Below are 15,008 nucleotides of genomic sequence, written 5' to 3' on the forward strand. Positions count from 1 at the left end.
CTCTGTCCAGAGTCAGACTGTTTAAGTGGAATAGAGGGCAAAGGGTCATACCAGGTCAAGGGCTGGAGTCTGAAGAAGCAACAGTTTGTTGCCCTGCTGCGGAAAAGGTTCCTATACGCTTGCCGCTCCAGGAAAGGTTTTTTCGCTCAGGTGAGAAACAAAAACACACTGCATGACCACTGAGTTATCCTCCTAAAACACACTGCATGACCACTGAGTTATCCTCCTAAAACACACTGCATGACCTCTGAGTTATCCTCCTAAAACACACTGCATGACCTCTGAGTTATCCTCCGAAGGCTGTTCAGTGGGTATCTGTATGTAACCTGAACCTGTCGCTGGCAGATTGTGCTGCCCGCAGTTTTTGTGTGCATCGCCCTGATCTTCAGCCTCATCGTTCCTCCTTTTGGAAAGTATCCCAGCCTGGCTCTACATCCCTGGATGTATGACGAGCAGTTCACCTTCATCAGGTATGAGCAGAGCTTCATTAATCTTATCGTGAATGAATGGATGTTAAGCCCAGAGCAATTTTTTAACAACTTAGGAACTAGTATGTTACAACAGATGCTAAAACCTATGTGAATCAATCATGCATGTATATCTTAGCTCCTACATTAATTACAACTGTTTTTGCAGCAATGATGCCCCTGAAGATGCCATAACTCAGAAATTATTAGATGCCTTGACTGACCGTCCTGGCTTTGGAACGCGGTGCATGGATGGTAACCCTGTTCTGTAAGTGTAACCCTCCCCAACCACTGTGGCTTTCAATAGAAATTCTTGTGGGCTGATCCATGAATGTGGTTTTAGGAACAGCCTGCAGGTTGGCTGATCCAGATTAGTGTATGTGGTTGTTAGAACAGCCTCTAGGTTGGTTGATCCAAATTAGTGTAGGTGGTTTTAGGAACAGCCTCTAGGTTGGCTGATCCAGATTGATGTATGTGGTTTTAGGAACAGCATCTAGGTTGGTTGATCCAAATTAGCGTAGGTGGTTTTAAGAACAGCCTGTGGGTTGGCTGATCAAGGTTTGTGTATTAAAGCATCTTCTAACAGTGAACTGAGGTCAACTATGAGCCATGTGTTTGTCTCTAACAGAGATGCCCCCTGCCCGACGGTGGATGATGACTGGTTCATTCCCAGTGTGCCGGACAGTGTTCTGGACCTCTTCTTAAGGGGAAACTGGAGCATGGAGAACCCATCCCCCGCGTGCGAGTGCAGCTACGGCGGACGTAAGAAAATGCTGCCGGAGTGTCCTGCCGGAGCTGGGGGCCTGCCGCCCCCCCAGGTATGAGGCCCCCTGCAGAACTCTCTCGCACGGCTCCTTGGTCGAGCTCCCGTGACCGATTCCATGTCGTCTCCGGTCTATGTGGTAATCATTTTTTACTTTCGAAATGCAGCGGGTTTCTAATGATAATTTAGCATGGGGAACTATTCTAACCAGAAACAAATGCAAAGGAATGCAGCTAAATATGTTTTGCAGTTTTATTAAATGAGTTTAGCTTGCCACTACCAGTTTTTTGCCTTGGGGGGAGGAGGGTGCCGACAGGTCGCAGATGTTAAGATGTTCCAAATATATCCAAACTTTTACAATTCAAATCGTTACATGCAATGTAAATGGGTTATACCTAAATAATACGTAAATCTATGTTTTCGTCAACAGTCATATAACTTTCAGCACGTTGTTTGTGTTTTCAGTTTTACCACGAAATTGCTTTTTTAATAAAAATCAAAAGTCATGTCATGCTTTTTTTTTTTTTTACTGGAGATTGATTAGTTGTTCGCTAGCTGTCTAGCTTTGCAGCAAGAGAAACACATTGTGAGGACAGCATACTGTCAATTCCATTAGCATTGTCGTGGTAACGTCACGGCAAGGCACAAAATTAAAGGCACAGAACCAATTTTCACACAACTTAACAACAATTCTGTGCTAATAGCTATATGCTACTAATGATATATCCAGGACCAGGTATGTCGCAGGCTACAAAGTGAAGCCTGCTGAATGCCTAGGACTGGGGTGGCCAATTGTATCCAGAAAGGGCCGCTGTGTTTGTGGGTTTTTGCTCTAATTAGATCACTAATTAGAGGACTGATTGGCTGAAAAGTCCTTATACTTGGGTTTGAACAGCTGACCTAAAGGTTATCCCAAAAACCTGCATATACACCGGCCCTCTGCGGATAAGATTGCTTACCCTGACCTAGGATTTAATCTGTGATGATGAAGCATTCCCTTCTGGAGATTTCCACATTACAAACCTTCTTTTTGGCAATTTGTGTCTTTGTGTAGATGAAACTCACCACATCAGACATCCTGCAGAATCTGACAGGCAGAAACATCTCAGACTACCTGGTGAAAACATATTCCCAAATCATTGCAAAAAGGTGTGTTGATTCACCTGTTTTCATAGCATTTTATAATATTGGAGAAGTTATGAAATTACAAAGTTTATTGATGTTTTTCCAGCCTGAAAAACAAGATCTGGGTCAATGAATTCAGGTATGGCTGAAGAGCATTTGTTTCATAAAATAAAAGACATTTTGCATTCTAAGGTTAAATATGACAATGGTGCCTGAAGGCTTTGGTGTTTTTATAGTGATATATCTGTTCCTCTGAGTTCTTGTTATAATGTTTTGACTCAGATATGGCGGCTTTTCTTTGGGTGCCAAAGGCTCCCATGGGCTTCCGGGCAATAAGGTCAACGAGGCTATCTCAAAGATCAGGAGCCGCCTTCGCCTGGAACAGGTACGTCTGCTCTAAGACCGGGTGAGATCCCTGCATCCCCTCGTTCGGCCTTGTGCTTCACTGTCTGTCGCCCCCAGGGCACTGCGACCGACCGCTTCCTCGGAAGCTTATCCAGCTTCATCGAGGGACTGGATACAAAAAATAATGTCAAGGTAAGATGATCAAGATTTATCACTGTCTCTGTAGGGATTTCTGTAATTCAGTCTGTTTCCCAAAACCTCCTGGGAAATAGATTCCTATCCCTGGTGGTTTGTTAGCTAGACAGACAAACAACACAAACAAACAAAAATGGATATCCCATTAAAGTACTACAAGCAAGATAAACATATGAAAATAAACAAATGAAATGCTTTGCTGTGATGGGTTGGTGCCCCTGTCCTGGGTGATTCCCTGCCTTGTGTCTGTAACTGTGAGTGTGCCCTGTGAGGGGTTGGCGCCCCATCCTGGGTTATTCCCTGCCTTGTGTCTGTAACTGTGAGTGTGCCCTGTGAGGGGTTGGCGCCCCATCCTGGGTTATTCCCTGCCTTGTGTCTGTAACTGTGAGTGTGCCCTGTGAGGGGTTGGTGCCCCTGTCCTGGGTGATTCCCTGCCTTGTGTCTGTAACTGTGAGTGTGCCCTGTGAGGGGTTGGTGCCCCTGTCCTGGGTGATTCCCTGCCTTGTGTCTGTAACTGTGAGTGTGCCCTGTGAGGGGTTGGTGTCCCATCCTGGGTTATTCCCTGCCTTGTGTCTGTAACTGTGAGTGTGCCCTGTGAGGGTTTGGCACCCCATCCTGGGTTATTCCCTGCCTTGTGTCTGTAACTGTGAGTGTGCCCTGTGAGGGTTTGGCACCCCATCCTGGGTTATTCCCTGCCTTGTGTCTGTAACTGTGAGTGTGCCCTGTGAGGGTTTGGCACCCCATCCTGGGTTATTCCCTGCCTTGTGTCTGTAACTGTGAGTGTGCCCTGTGAGGGTTTGGCACCCCATCCTGGGTGATTCCCTGCCTTGTGTCTGTAACTGTGAGTGTGCCCTGTGAGGGGTTGGTGCCCCTGTCCTGGGTTATTCCCTGCCTTGTGTCTGTAGCTGTGAGTGTGCCCTGTGAGGGGTTGGTGCCCCATCCTGGGTGATTCCCTGCCTTGTGTCTGTAACTGTGAGTGTGTCCTGTGAGGGGTTGGTGCCCCGTCCTGGGTTATTCCCTGCCTTGTGTCTGTAACTGTGAGTGTGCCCTGTGAGGGGTTGGCGGCCCATCCTGGGTGATTCCCTGCCTTGTGTCTGTAACTGTGAGTGTGCCCTGTGAGGGGTTGGCGGCCCATCCTGGGTGATTCCCTGCCTTGTGTCTGTAACTGTGAGTGTGCCCTGTGATGGGTTGGTGCCCCGTCCTGGGTTATTCCCTGCCTTGTGTCTGTAGCTGTGAGTGTGCCCTGTGAGGGGTTGGTGCCCCATCCTGGGTGATTCCCTGCCTTGTGTCTGTAACTGTGAGTGTGCCCTGTGATGGGTTGGTGCCCTGTCCTGGGTTATTCCCTGCCTTGTGCTTGTAGCTTATGGGATTGGCTCCAGATCCATGTCACCCTGCACTGGACAACAGAAATTAGACAGATGGATTGATGGATGGATGGATGGATGAATGGATGGATGAAACAGATGAATAGACCCTTGGTTTGAAAGATGTATTGAATGTAACGTAAATGCAATGTAAATGACCTGATTAAGGAATTAAAATCATCTGTACCTCCTTTTTTCCCCGAATATAATAATGTACGAAGACAGAAACTTAATTTCTTACAGTTTATGTCAAAAAACTCTTTTGTGCACCTAGTGGTGTTTCTTATAGTTCGCACTGACAATATTCCTGTCCAGGACCAAACTGTCATTCCCTGTTAAATTTAACGATTCTCCTTATGCCGAATTATCCAGATCTGGTTCAACAATAAAGGATGGCACAGCATCGGAGCTTTCATTAACGTGATGAACAACGGCATTCTGCGTGCTAATTTGCCCAAAGGCGAGGACCCAAGCAAGCTGGGCATCACGGCCTTCAACCATCCACTCAACCTCACCAAGGAGCAGCTCTCCCAGGTGGCCCTGTGAGTGCATCTCAAACCGTGCGAGAACCAGGCTAACAAACCTCTCAGGTGACCCTGTGAGTGCACCTCAAACCGTGCGAGAACCAGGCTAACAAACCTCTCAGGTGGCCCTGTAAGTGTACCTCAAACCGTGCGAGAACCAGGCTGACAAACCTCTCAGGTGACCCTGTGAGTGCATCTCAAACCATGCGAGAACCAGGCTAACAAACATCTCAGGTGGCCCTGTAAGTGTACCTCAAACCGTGCGAGAACCAGGCTAACAAACATCTCAGGTGGCCCTGTAAGTGTACCTCAAACCGTGCAAGAACCAGGCTAACAAACCTCTCAGGTGGCCCTGTAAGTGTACCTCAAACCGTGCAAGAACCAGGCTAACAAACCTCTCAGGTGGCCCTGTAAGTGTACCTCAAACCGTGCGAGAACCAGGCTAACAAACCTCTCAGGTGGCCCTGTAAGTGCATCTCAAACCGTGCGAGAACCAGGCTAACAAACCTCTCAGGTGGCCCTGTAAGTGTACCTCAAACCGTGCGAGAACCAGGCTAACAAACCTCTCAGGTGGCCCTGTAAGTGTACCTCAAACCATGCGAGAACCAGGCTAACAAACCTCCCAGGTGGCCCTGTGAGTGCATCTCAAACCATGCGAGAACCAGGCTAACAAACCTCTCAGGTGGCCCTGTGAGTGCACCTCAGACCATGTGAGAACCAGGCTAACAAACCTCTCAGGTGGCCCTGTAAGTGTACCTCAAACCATGCGAGAACCAGGCTAACTAACCTCCCAGGTGGCCCTGTGAGTGCATCTCAAACCATGCGAGAACCAGGCTAACAAACCTCTCAGGTGGCCCTGTGAGTGCACCTCAGACCATGCGAGAACCAGGCTAACAAACCTCTCAGGTGGCCCTGTGAGTAGGGTTGGGTATCGTTTGGGGTTTTTTCGATACCGGTGCCAAATCGATACTTTTAAAACGGTACCGGTGCCAAAACGGTGCCTGAACCGATACTTTACAAAAGCCACAAAATGATGGTGGATGACTCAAGAATACATTTTTATTGAACAAAAAATTGAATGCTTAAAATTGAACAATATATTAAAAGTTTAAAGTATATAGGAATATATATATGTGAATACAAAAAACAACAACAAAACATAAGCCACCTATGTAATGTTAATTTAGCATTACGTTAGCCTACTACTAACCTGCGGAAAGGTTGCTGTCGTCGTCATAATCGGTGGACTCCTTTTTGCTACGGTTGGTATGACTGGGGCTGGGGTTATCCACACCGATCGTGCCAGCTGTTGTCCGCAAGCTGTCAAGCACGGTGCATCCCTCTGCTTTTAAGTTTATTCTGTGTACCCTCAAATGTTTCATTAGATTTGACGCGTTTCCCCCTTTACACGCAACTGCTGTAAAACATTTGCTGCACGCCGCGGTGTTGGAATCCTTTCTTGTGAAATATAGCCACACTTTCGACCGTTTAGTTTTAGGCATTTTAACAAAAGTTGTTTAATTTAGCAAGCTAAGATAGCGGTAGACCGCCTGCTGCCGTCAGAGCAAGTGTAACGTTAGTTGCTGCATTCACGCGCATCTCGGATGGTCTCATTTCCTGATGATGTCACGTGTGTGTTGATGAATCTTATGCTTATTACAACTGTGTCATCATAGCCCCAGAGAACAAATATTTCAATCGACAGTTCAGGCATCTAAGTGGCACCGAAATTCGCGTTTTGTTTCGGTCCGGTACATACCGGTTATATAGGTACCGGTGCCGTATTAGCACCGGTTTTTGGTACCCAACCCTACCTGTAAGTGCACCTCAATCCGTGCGAGAACCAGGCTAACAAACCTCTCAGGTGACCCTGTGAGTGCACCTCAAACCGTGCGAGAACCAGGCTAACAAACCTCACAGGTGGCCCTGTGAGTGCACCTCAAACCATGCGAGAACCAGGCTAACAAACCTCTCAGGTGGCCCTGTGAGTGCACCTCAGACCATGTGAGAACCAGGCTAACAAACCTCTCAGGTGGCCCTGTGAGTGCACCTCAAACCATGCGAGAATCAGGCTAACAAACCTCACAGGTGGCCCTGTGAGTGCACCTCAAACCATGTGAGAACCAGGCTAACAAACAAACGATATTTACTGTCAAGCAATGTGACTCTCTGATTTTTTTTTGGTCTTCAGGATGACAACATCAGTGGACGTGCTGGTGTCCATCTGCGTGATCTTCGCCATGTCCTTCGTGCCGGCCAGCTTTGTGGTTTTTCTAATCCAGGAGCGTGTCAGCAAGGCTAAGCACATGCAGTACATCAGTGGCGTGCCGCCCTTCCTCTACTGGCTTGCTAACTTTGTTTGGGATATGGTGAGTCTCCAGGAGTCCCAGGAACCTGCACTTCAGGCGTCTTGACTAAGCGTCTAATTGACAGGCGTCTAATTGCACTATTGAGAACTTATGAAGAACTCTGGGTTTGCCTGTGTTCCAGTGTAACTACATAGTTCCTGCAACCCTGGTCATCGTTATCTTTATCTGCTTCCAACAAAAGTCCTATGTGTCCTCAACTAATCTTCCTGTGCTGACACTTCTGCTGCTTCTCTATGGGTGAGTGAATCTGGCCAAGCTATGCTGTAATGGTTTCAAAATGGACAAGCTTGACTCGACTGGGACTTGCGGGTTCAGGTGGAGACTTTTCAGTTATTACTGTATGTTACAGGTGGTCCATCACACCACTGATGTATCCAGCATCGTTCTTCTTCAAGATCCCCAGTACAGCATATGTGGTCCTCACCAGCATCAACATCCTAATTGGAATCAATAGCAGTGTCTCTACCTTTATCCTAGAACTCTTTGGCAACGAAGTGGGTAGCTTTAATTAATAATCCCTATTAAAAAAAAAGCTTAAGGAATGCCTTTGCTAAAGTACTGTTCTTGACGTCAAACTGCCCCGACCATTCTTCGTCTTGCAGGAAATTGGGAATATTATTGACGTCCTCAAGAACGTTCTACTGGTTTTCCCGCACTTTTGCCTGGGCCGAGGTCTAATTGACATGGTGAAGAATCAAGCCATGGCAGATGCCCTTGAGAGGTTTGGTGAGTTATATGATTTTCACACTAAATAGTGCTGCAAACATTGTGAGAGGAGGTGGTCGTCTCTCACATCTACCCTGGGGGTCAAATTGATGTCAGGCTTTTCTCATAGTAAAACAGGCATTGTGGGAGCATGTAAGAGTTTTGTGGTTTAGAGGGTCTGACGGTAAGATGATCTTCTTGCAGGTGAAATCCATTTCTATTCCCCACTGGCCTGGGACATGGTGGGTAAGAACCTCTTCGCCATGGCGGTGGAGGGCGTCATCTTCTTTTGTATCACTGTACTCATGCAGTACAGTTTCTGCATTAAGGCCAGGTAAGTGCAGCTTAAAGAGAGACAGCTTGTCAGTTGTTATGCTGTTATGTTAACTTGAGTCTCATAGACATGATTTTGATAGTGGATATAGTGGCTGTTGTGGCACAGTGTCTATAGTGCAGCTTACAGCTTGGAGGTGAAACTCATAACAGTCTCAAGCCAATGTCATAGAGCTGGTAATTGTACCTGAAGATCAATCATGGAGATCAATGGCAGAAGAATGTTTGCATGGGTCACAGAAACCTAATTCTTCCATGTGCGGCCAAACTCCTGCATTTCATTTATTATACTTATTGTTATAGCAGATCCATAAAATCATGTATATTCCTGCCATGTGTCCCCTTGTCCCCCATCTGCCACATTTCACCACTGACTGCATCACCTGACTCCCTACAGATCTTTCCACACCAAGCTAAATCCTGTTGGTGAAGAAGATGAGGATGTGGTAAGGGAAAGGCAGAGGATACTGAATGGAGGAGGACAGGCTGATATTCTGGAACTCAGACAGCTAACTAAAGTGAGGATGGACTCCTATGGTTATTGACTTGAATTAATAATTGCATGATATGCCATGAAAGACCTTTGGGAATACTCAGGGGATTGTGCATGTTGCAGATATACAAGAGGAACCAGAAGCCGGCCGTTGATCGCCTGTGCGTGGGCGTCCCACCCGGAGAGGTATGTGCTTCCTTTGCAGAACATTCTGTTGAAGTTTTAAGCTCCATGGACTGAATATATACAACCTGTTTGTACCTATGTAGTGCTTTGGCCTGCTTGGTGTGAATGGAGCCGGAAAAACAAGTACCTTCAAAATGTTGACTGGAGACTCAGTAATTACATGTGGAGAAGCTTACTTGGATGGAAAAAGGTAAGCGACATATGTATATGTAACCATGCCTCAAATTATGCCTGAAGAACATTATGGCAATATGTTAATCTTTTATAAGACCATATCCTATCTATTATTTTCACCCTTCTCTTGTTCTCTGTGTAGAATATTGTCTTTAGTAACTTTTAGTGGACTAGCTATATTCTGGGACTTGAGTTTTGGCTTGAACCAACTGGAGACTTAATTTGGACTTGCACCTAGCAAGTTGATGTCATTGGTGGCTTTTTGACAGCGTGCTGACAGAGATTGATGAAGTGCATCAGAACATGGGTTACTGCCCTCAGTTTGATGCGGTCAACGACCTTCTGACTGGCCGTGAGCATCTAGAGTTCTACGCCGTGTTGCGCGGGGTACCAGCGAAAGAAGTTTGCAAAGTGAGCAAGCATTTATTTATTTTACTGTGGCAAACAAAGTTAAGGTACACACTGAGATGTGATCCCAGATGTTGGGCTGTGGAGTTGTTAAAGGGTTTCTGAAGGTCAGATTTCTGTTCCAGGTCGCTGAGTGGGGAGTCTGCAAATTGGGCCTACAGAAGTGCACAAACAAGATGGCTGGAAGTTACAGCGGAGGGAACTTGAGGAAGCTGTCCACTGCCATCGCTCTGATTGGAGGACCACGTGTTGTGTTTCTGGTAAGTTCTGAGAGGGAGAAAGCATGAGCTGTCATTCTCTGCACAATAATTAATCTTCCACTCACAATCATTAATCTTAATCAAATTAATCTTAAGTAATATTAATGTTACTTTTCCTACTTAAAATTAGAAATGAATAATCATTTATAATTATTGATGGATTAATTACATTTTAATTGTTCCTTTTTGTGAGAGAGTTGCGTGAGTCTTTATGTCAGTTCAGTTCCCAGTTCCCTGGTTATGGCTGGAGTGTTTCGTCCCCTCATAATGCGCCTTGGCTTTGTTTTGCTATGAAGTCACGTGATCCAAATGCATAGCTTTCCCTGTAGGATTTCACTGATGTTGTGCAACAATGCAGAGATAAAAATTCCTGGCATTCTAAATAGGGAAAAATTTGTGGGCAGTATTTTGTGTCTGATGTGCAAGGCATTACTTTTCATTTTAACAGTGAGTTAATTTTGCTTAATGTTTAAAAACAACTCCAGAATTTGTAGGACACTTTTAGCATAAAATGCTAGGATGCAAAAATGTTATTGCTACCATTGTTCCTGGTATTCTGCCTGTTTGCTGCTGACATGTACATGACCTGTACATGACCTGTACATGACCTGTACATTACCAGTACCTGACCTGTACCTGACCTGTACATGACCTGTACCTGACCTGTACATTACCAGTACCTGACCTGTACCTGACCTGTACATGACCTGTACATTACCAGTACCTGACCTGTACCTGACCTGTACATGACCTGTACATGACCTGTACATGACCAGTACCTGACCTGTACATGACCTGTACATTACCAGTACCTGACCTGTACATGACCTGTACATTACCAGTACCTGACCTGTACATTACCAGTACCTGACCTGTACCTGACCTGTACATGACCTGTACCTGACCTGTACATTACCAGTACCTGACCTGTACATGACCTGTACATTACCAGTACCTGACCTGTACATGACCTGTACATTACCAGTACCTGACCTGTACATTACCAGTACCTGACCTGTACATGACCTGTACCTGACCTGTACATTACCAGTACCTGACCTGTACATGACCTGTACATGACCTGTACATTACCAGTACCTGACCTGTACATGACCTGTACCTGACCTGTACATTACCAGTACCTGACCTGTACATTACCAGTACCTGACCTGTACATGACCTGTACATTACCAGTACCTGACCTGTACCTGACCTGTACATTACCAGTACCTGACCTGTACCTGACCTGTACATGACCTGTACCTGACCTGTACATTACCAGTACCTGACCTGTACATTACCAGTACCTGACCTGTACATGACCTGTACATGACCTGTACCTGACCTGTACTTGACGTGCTGCTTGTAACAGGACGAGCCCACCACCGGCATGGACCCCAAGGCTCGCCGAGCGCTCTGGAACTGCATCCTCAGCATCCTCAAACAGGGCCGCTCCGTGGTCCTCACCTCACACAGGTATCCACCGTGGACGTCAGGGCAGGTCAATCCTACAGCCGCCATAGGCAGCCGCCTTGGCCGCCATCTTCCAAGGGGCCACCAACGTAGCAGACTGCCTGCAGTTGGGTGGTGAAATTTACTGAGGCGGGGGGGGCGGGGCACTGGCCGTCAAGCTTGTCCAGGGCACCACATGTGTCCTTATGAGTCTGTTTTAATTAAGGATTCCTGGAACGAATCTGACTCAGAAAGCTGTATTAATGCCAGAGGAAATTGCTCAAGGCTGTAGCATTAAACAGCTGAAGGATTCCTGGAACGAATCTGACTCAGAAAACTGTATTAATGCCAGAGGAAATTGCTTAAGGCTGTAGCATTAACAGCTGAAGGATTCCTGGAACGAATCTGACTCAGAAAGCTGTATTAATGCCAGAGGAAATTGCTCAAGGCTGTAGCTTTGACAGCTTTGTTTTGGTCCGTAGCATGGAAGAATGTGAGGCTCTCTGCACCAGAATCGCCATCATGGTCAACGGCAGGTTCCGCTGTCTGGGAAGCGTTCAGCACCTGAAGAACAGGTGAGAGACGGAGCCTCTGTGACCACAGAGCGACAGCCTGAACTTCTTTACTGCTCTCCACACAAACCTACGCGGTAATTGGAAGCTCACAGGCTCTGGTGCATTTTGAGTTCAGTTTTCCACTAGGAAATATTATGTGTGCATTTTTAAAAACATGATTGATTCAATGATACACTGATATAACCAGAGCGCCTGGTGCAGGAGGCTTGAACCTTTGTTTCTGAACAGCTTTCATCCATCCATCCATCCATCCATACACTGGTTCCTTCTGAACACATTTGTTTAAATGGTTAAACATAGTGAAAACTGAAGCTGTCCATATTTGCTTCAGTGTAATCGTAACATTTACCTGTGTGTGTGCCCGGTTCACCCTACAGATTCGGGGATGGGTACACCATCGTCCTGCGGGTATCGGGACCTGAGCCGGACCTGCAGCCTGTGATGGAGTTTGTGGAGAAGGAGCTTCCGGGCAGCGTGCTGAAGGAGACCCACAGGAACATGCTGCAGTACCAGCTGCCCTCCTCGCTGGCCTCGCTGGCACACATCTTCGACGTTCTGTGCAGGAACAAGCAGCGTCTGCAGATAGAGGACTACTCAGTGTCGCAGACCACACTTGACCAAGTAAGCCTGGCCTGACACACAACGGTGACACCTCCATCAGGAAAAGCACCCAAATGCCTTAATTCCAAATTTCAGTAACGACCAAGAAAGTGCAACTTCAGTGGGGGCATTACACAAACTAAGCTTAATTTACTTCATTAGCCGACACTTTTTATCTAAAGCAACATGCAACTGAGAGACCAGGGTCAGGTACTCCCTGGAGCAATTGGGGTTAAGGGCAAGGGCATAGGAACCGGGGGGATGTGTACCCCCTTATATTTAATAGGGCTATATTGGCCCCCCTATAAAAAGATCTTTGCCTTCAAAGTATTACATTGTCTCCCATCAATATCAAATTCTCATTTTCGCCCTTGATTAAGGGCCCTACTCAGAGGTCCCACAGTAAAATTAATGATCACAGGGTTTGAACCAGGAAACTTCTAATCACTGGGACAGCATCCTAACCCAACAAGCCACACGTAACCCATAATCAGTGCAGCTTTAATAGTGGTTGACAATATATTGGAACATCCTAAATCTTTATATGTTTTCCTTGGACTAAATTATGTTAAAGGACATTGAGGCTCAAATCCCCTGAAATGGTCAAAACTAGCTAATGGCTACATCTTCATCATAATCTGGAATTATAATTGAAAGCTCTTCGTTTAATGGTTTCTCATGTCCTCTCATATTCGAACCACATTCCTCTTTTCTAGGTGTTCGTTAATTTTGCCAAAGACCAAAGTGACGAGAGCCACGGCAACAGATAAAGCAGACCAGCACGGCCGTGGGGACTACGACGCTCAACTCCTCAAGGACGACAAGTCAAACGAAAGCTTTTTTCAGCCGCGTCCTTTTTCCAACTCTTGAAAATGAACGTATTTTTAGTTCCGAGTGAAAAAGGAGAATGCGAAAACTCCAGCACACTACAGAAATAGTCAATGCAAAACCTCCCCTTCGTGTTATCAACAATGCACGTAAAGCCCCTCACCTAGTGGTGCTGAAGCTGGGATATACTCCATTTTTGTCCTCCACTGAGGGTGTTTAGCCAGTACAGTAGAACTTTATACAATGTGATTACGATGATTCCAGTAAGACACTGCAGTCAACTGTGAACACAGTTCAAGGTTGATTCTTTGGAACATAGAGTACAGAATAGTCTTTAAGCCTTATTATATTTCTTACCGAAGAGTAAAACCAGTGAAAGTTTTGTTACTTATTACAATATATAAGAAAGGTGTTTATTATTTTGCGTTAAGACCAGAATTTCTGTATCATTCCCTTTTATTGTCTGATGTGGTACTCTCCTCCTCGTTGTGGTACATTTTGTTTTTATTCGAATCAGATTGGAAGAAGATGTACAGAAAGGACAAACTTGGCTAGAAAATATAGCGTATAATTTTGTGATCTTTTTGTTTGCTGAGCTCATGCCTCGTTTCTCTGAATACCTCAGGAAGTTAGTTCATGTTGGATGTTTATTTTGTGGAACGTGTGAACAGATCAATGTCGTCATCAGGTCTGTATGGTTTTTATTTTGATAAATTTCTGCAAATTTCCACAAAAATGATGTGATACGTGGTTAGATCCAGTGGGGCCTTCTACTCACGGTTTGTTTGTTTTTTAATTTTGAAGTTAATGAAGCACCTCAATCGAAGAACTGACCATAAGTATTAAGTCCTCTTGGCAAACTCATCCTTTGGGTCAGTATGATCATTTTCCGTTCCCCGTTTGTTTGTATGATCGGGTCTGTTGAGGTGGCTGAAAGATCCAGGTGATCACTGGGCTGTATTGGCATGTTTACATTTGAAGTGTAACGAGAGCCTATGAAAGTCTGTTACGTGTATTATACAACACTTATTTACAGAATACAATAAAATTGCAAAATTTGAATAATTATAGATTCACAGCTGCCTGTCTTGAAGCCCTCATGTATGCTGCAGTGCAATGTGTTACGACCTCCAGAATAGGGTTGGAGTGTAACGATATTAAACGGGAAGGGGAATAGGATAAAAGGACAAACAGAGTAAGGAGAACAAGGGAACACCAGTAGAGAAAGGGATATTTTTTGTGTTTTTATATTTTATTCACATACGAACAAGTAACCCGGTGAAAGACTTAAGTAGTGACCACAGCCAAAATAAACAAAAATCCCCAACTTCCAAGGGACCTGCTGCTAACCTCACCCAAATGCAAAACAAAAGGAAACCGAAAGACAAAAACTCTACCGGACTCGCTAACCGAAGGAACAGAATCAAACACACACTCGCAAACCGAAATGGCGGTCTAGTTACTCCGTACGCAGCGATACCATCACACAGGCGGAACAGGCGCACAATCGTAAACCAAAAAAAAAACCCAGCGGGGAGATCGAAAGCCAAATAGCAAATGAAACACAGCAAAGGTACAATCAAAAACCAGAAAACAATCCAGAGTCATACACAAGCAATACACGGGTCAGAAAAGCCCGCAATAAGAGAATCAGCGACAAAGCTGTCGGGATGCCGGACGGCATCCGTTATGGACCGGGAAGCGAGGAGCGGCGTGGCCTGGATCCCGGAGGCGGAGCGGAGGCGAAACGTACACGAGCCCTGCCCTGGGAAACGTACGGCGCATAGCTAATGGGAGAAATGTCTAAGTCATGTGTAAAGACCCCCCTGACGAGTGAGCCTG

General features: G+C 45.8%; 1 protein-coding gene and 1 long non-coding RNA gene across 4 annotated transcripts in view; one reads left to right on the forward strand and one right to left on the reverse strand.

The window, feature by feature from the left end:
* The window catches only part of LOC111844219 (phospholipid-transporting ATPase ABCA1-like), a 36,151-nt gene extending 21,920 nt beyond the window's left edge, over positions 1 to 14,231 (forward strand). The window contains exons 28-50 of the mRNA XM_023812504.2: positions 11 to 150; positions 346 to 470; positions 637 to 735; positions 1,096 to 1,285; positions 2,285 to 2,379; positions 2,462 to 2,494; positions 2,638 to 2,740; positions 2,818 to 2,892; positions 4,632 to 4,801; positions 6,975 to 7,152; positions 7,274 to 7,389; positions 7,502 to 7,646; positions 7,755 to 7,878; positions 8,062 to 8,191; positions 8,588 to 8,708; positions 8,807 to 8,869; positions 8,953 to 9,059; positions 9,313 to 9,454; positions 9,577 to 9,711; positions 11,084 to 11,187; positions 11,646 to 11,738; positions 12,116 to 12,359; positions 13,055 to 14,231. Of these exons, the coding sequence (XP_023668272.2) occupies positions 11 to 150; positions 346 to 470; positions 637 to 735; positions 1,096 to 1,285; positions 2,285 to 2,379; positions 2,462 to 2,494; positions 2,638 to 2,740; positions 2,818 to 2,892; positions 4,632 to 4,801; positions 6,975 to 7,152; positions 7,274 to 7,389; positions 7,502 to 7,646; positions 7,755 to 7,878; positions 8,062 to 8,191; positions 8,588 to 8,708; positions 8,807 to 8,869; positions 8,953 to 9,059; positions 9,313 to 9,454; positions 9,577 to 9,711; positions 11,084 to 11,187; positions 11,646 to 11,738; positions 12,116 to 12,359; positions 13,055 to 13,108 (2,786 nt within the window). The 3' untranslated portion in view covers positions 13,109 to 14,231. The remainder of the gene's footprint in view (positions 1 to 10; positions 151 to 345; positions 471 to 636; positions 736 to 1,095; positions 1,286 to 2,284; positions 2,380 to 2,461; positions 2,495 to 2,637; positions 2,741 to 2,817; positions 2,893 to 4,631; positions 4,802 to 6,974; positions 7,153 to 7,273; positions 7,390 to 7,501; positions 7,647 to 7,754; positions 7,879 to 8,061; positions 8,192 to 8,587; positions 8,709 to 8,806; positions 8,870 to 8,952; positions 9,060 to 9,312; positions 9,455 to 9,576; positions 9,712 to 11,083; positions 11,188 to 11,645; positions 11,739 to 12,115; positions 12,360 to 13,054) is intronic.
* Positions 9,456 to 12,226, reverse strand: LOC111844222 (uncharacterized). Of its 3 annotated transcripts, XR_011985550.1 has the most exons (4): positions 12,088 to 12,226; positions 11,179 to 11,727; positions 9,881 to 10,089; positions 9,456 to 9,718 (listed from the first exon to the last, which is right to left on the reverse strand). It is a non-coding gene; the product is annotated as an uncharacterized lncRNA (long non-coding RNA). The 3 variants fall into 3 exon arrangements; XR_011985549.1 differs by lacking the exon at positions 9,881 to 10,089; XR_011985548.1 differs by lacking the exon at positions 9,881 to 10,089 and having other exon boundaries at positions 11,057 to 11,727.
* Positions 14,232 to 15,008: the final 777 nt, after the last annotated feature.

Source organism: Paramormyrops kingsleyae, chromosome 25 (genome assembly GCF_048594095.1).
Source record: "Paramormyrops kingsleyae isolate MSU_618 chromosome 25, PKINGS_0.4, whole genome shotgun sequence".
NCBI lineage: Eukaryota > Metazoa > Chordata > Actinopteri > Osteoglossiformes > Mormyridae > Paramormyrops > Paramormyrops kingsleyae.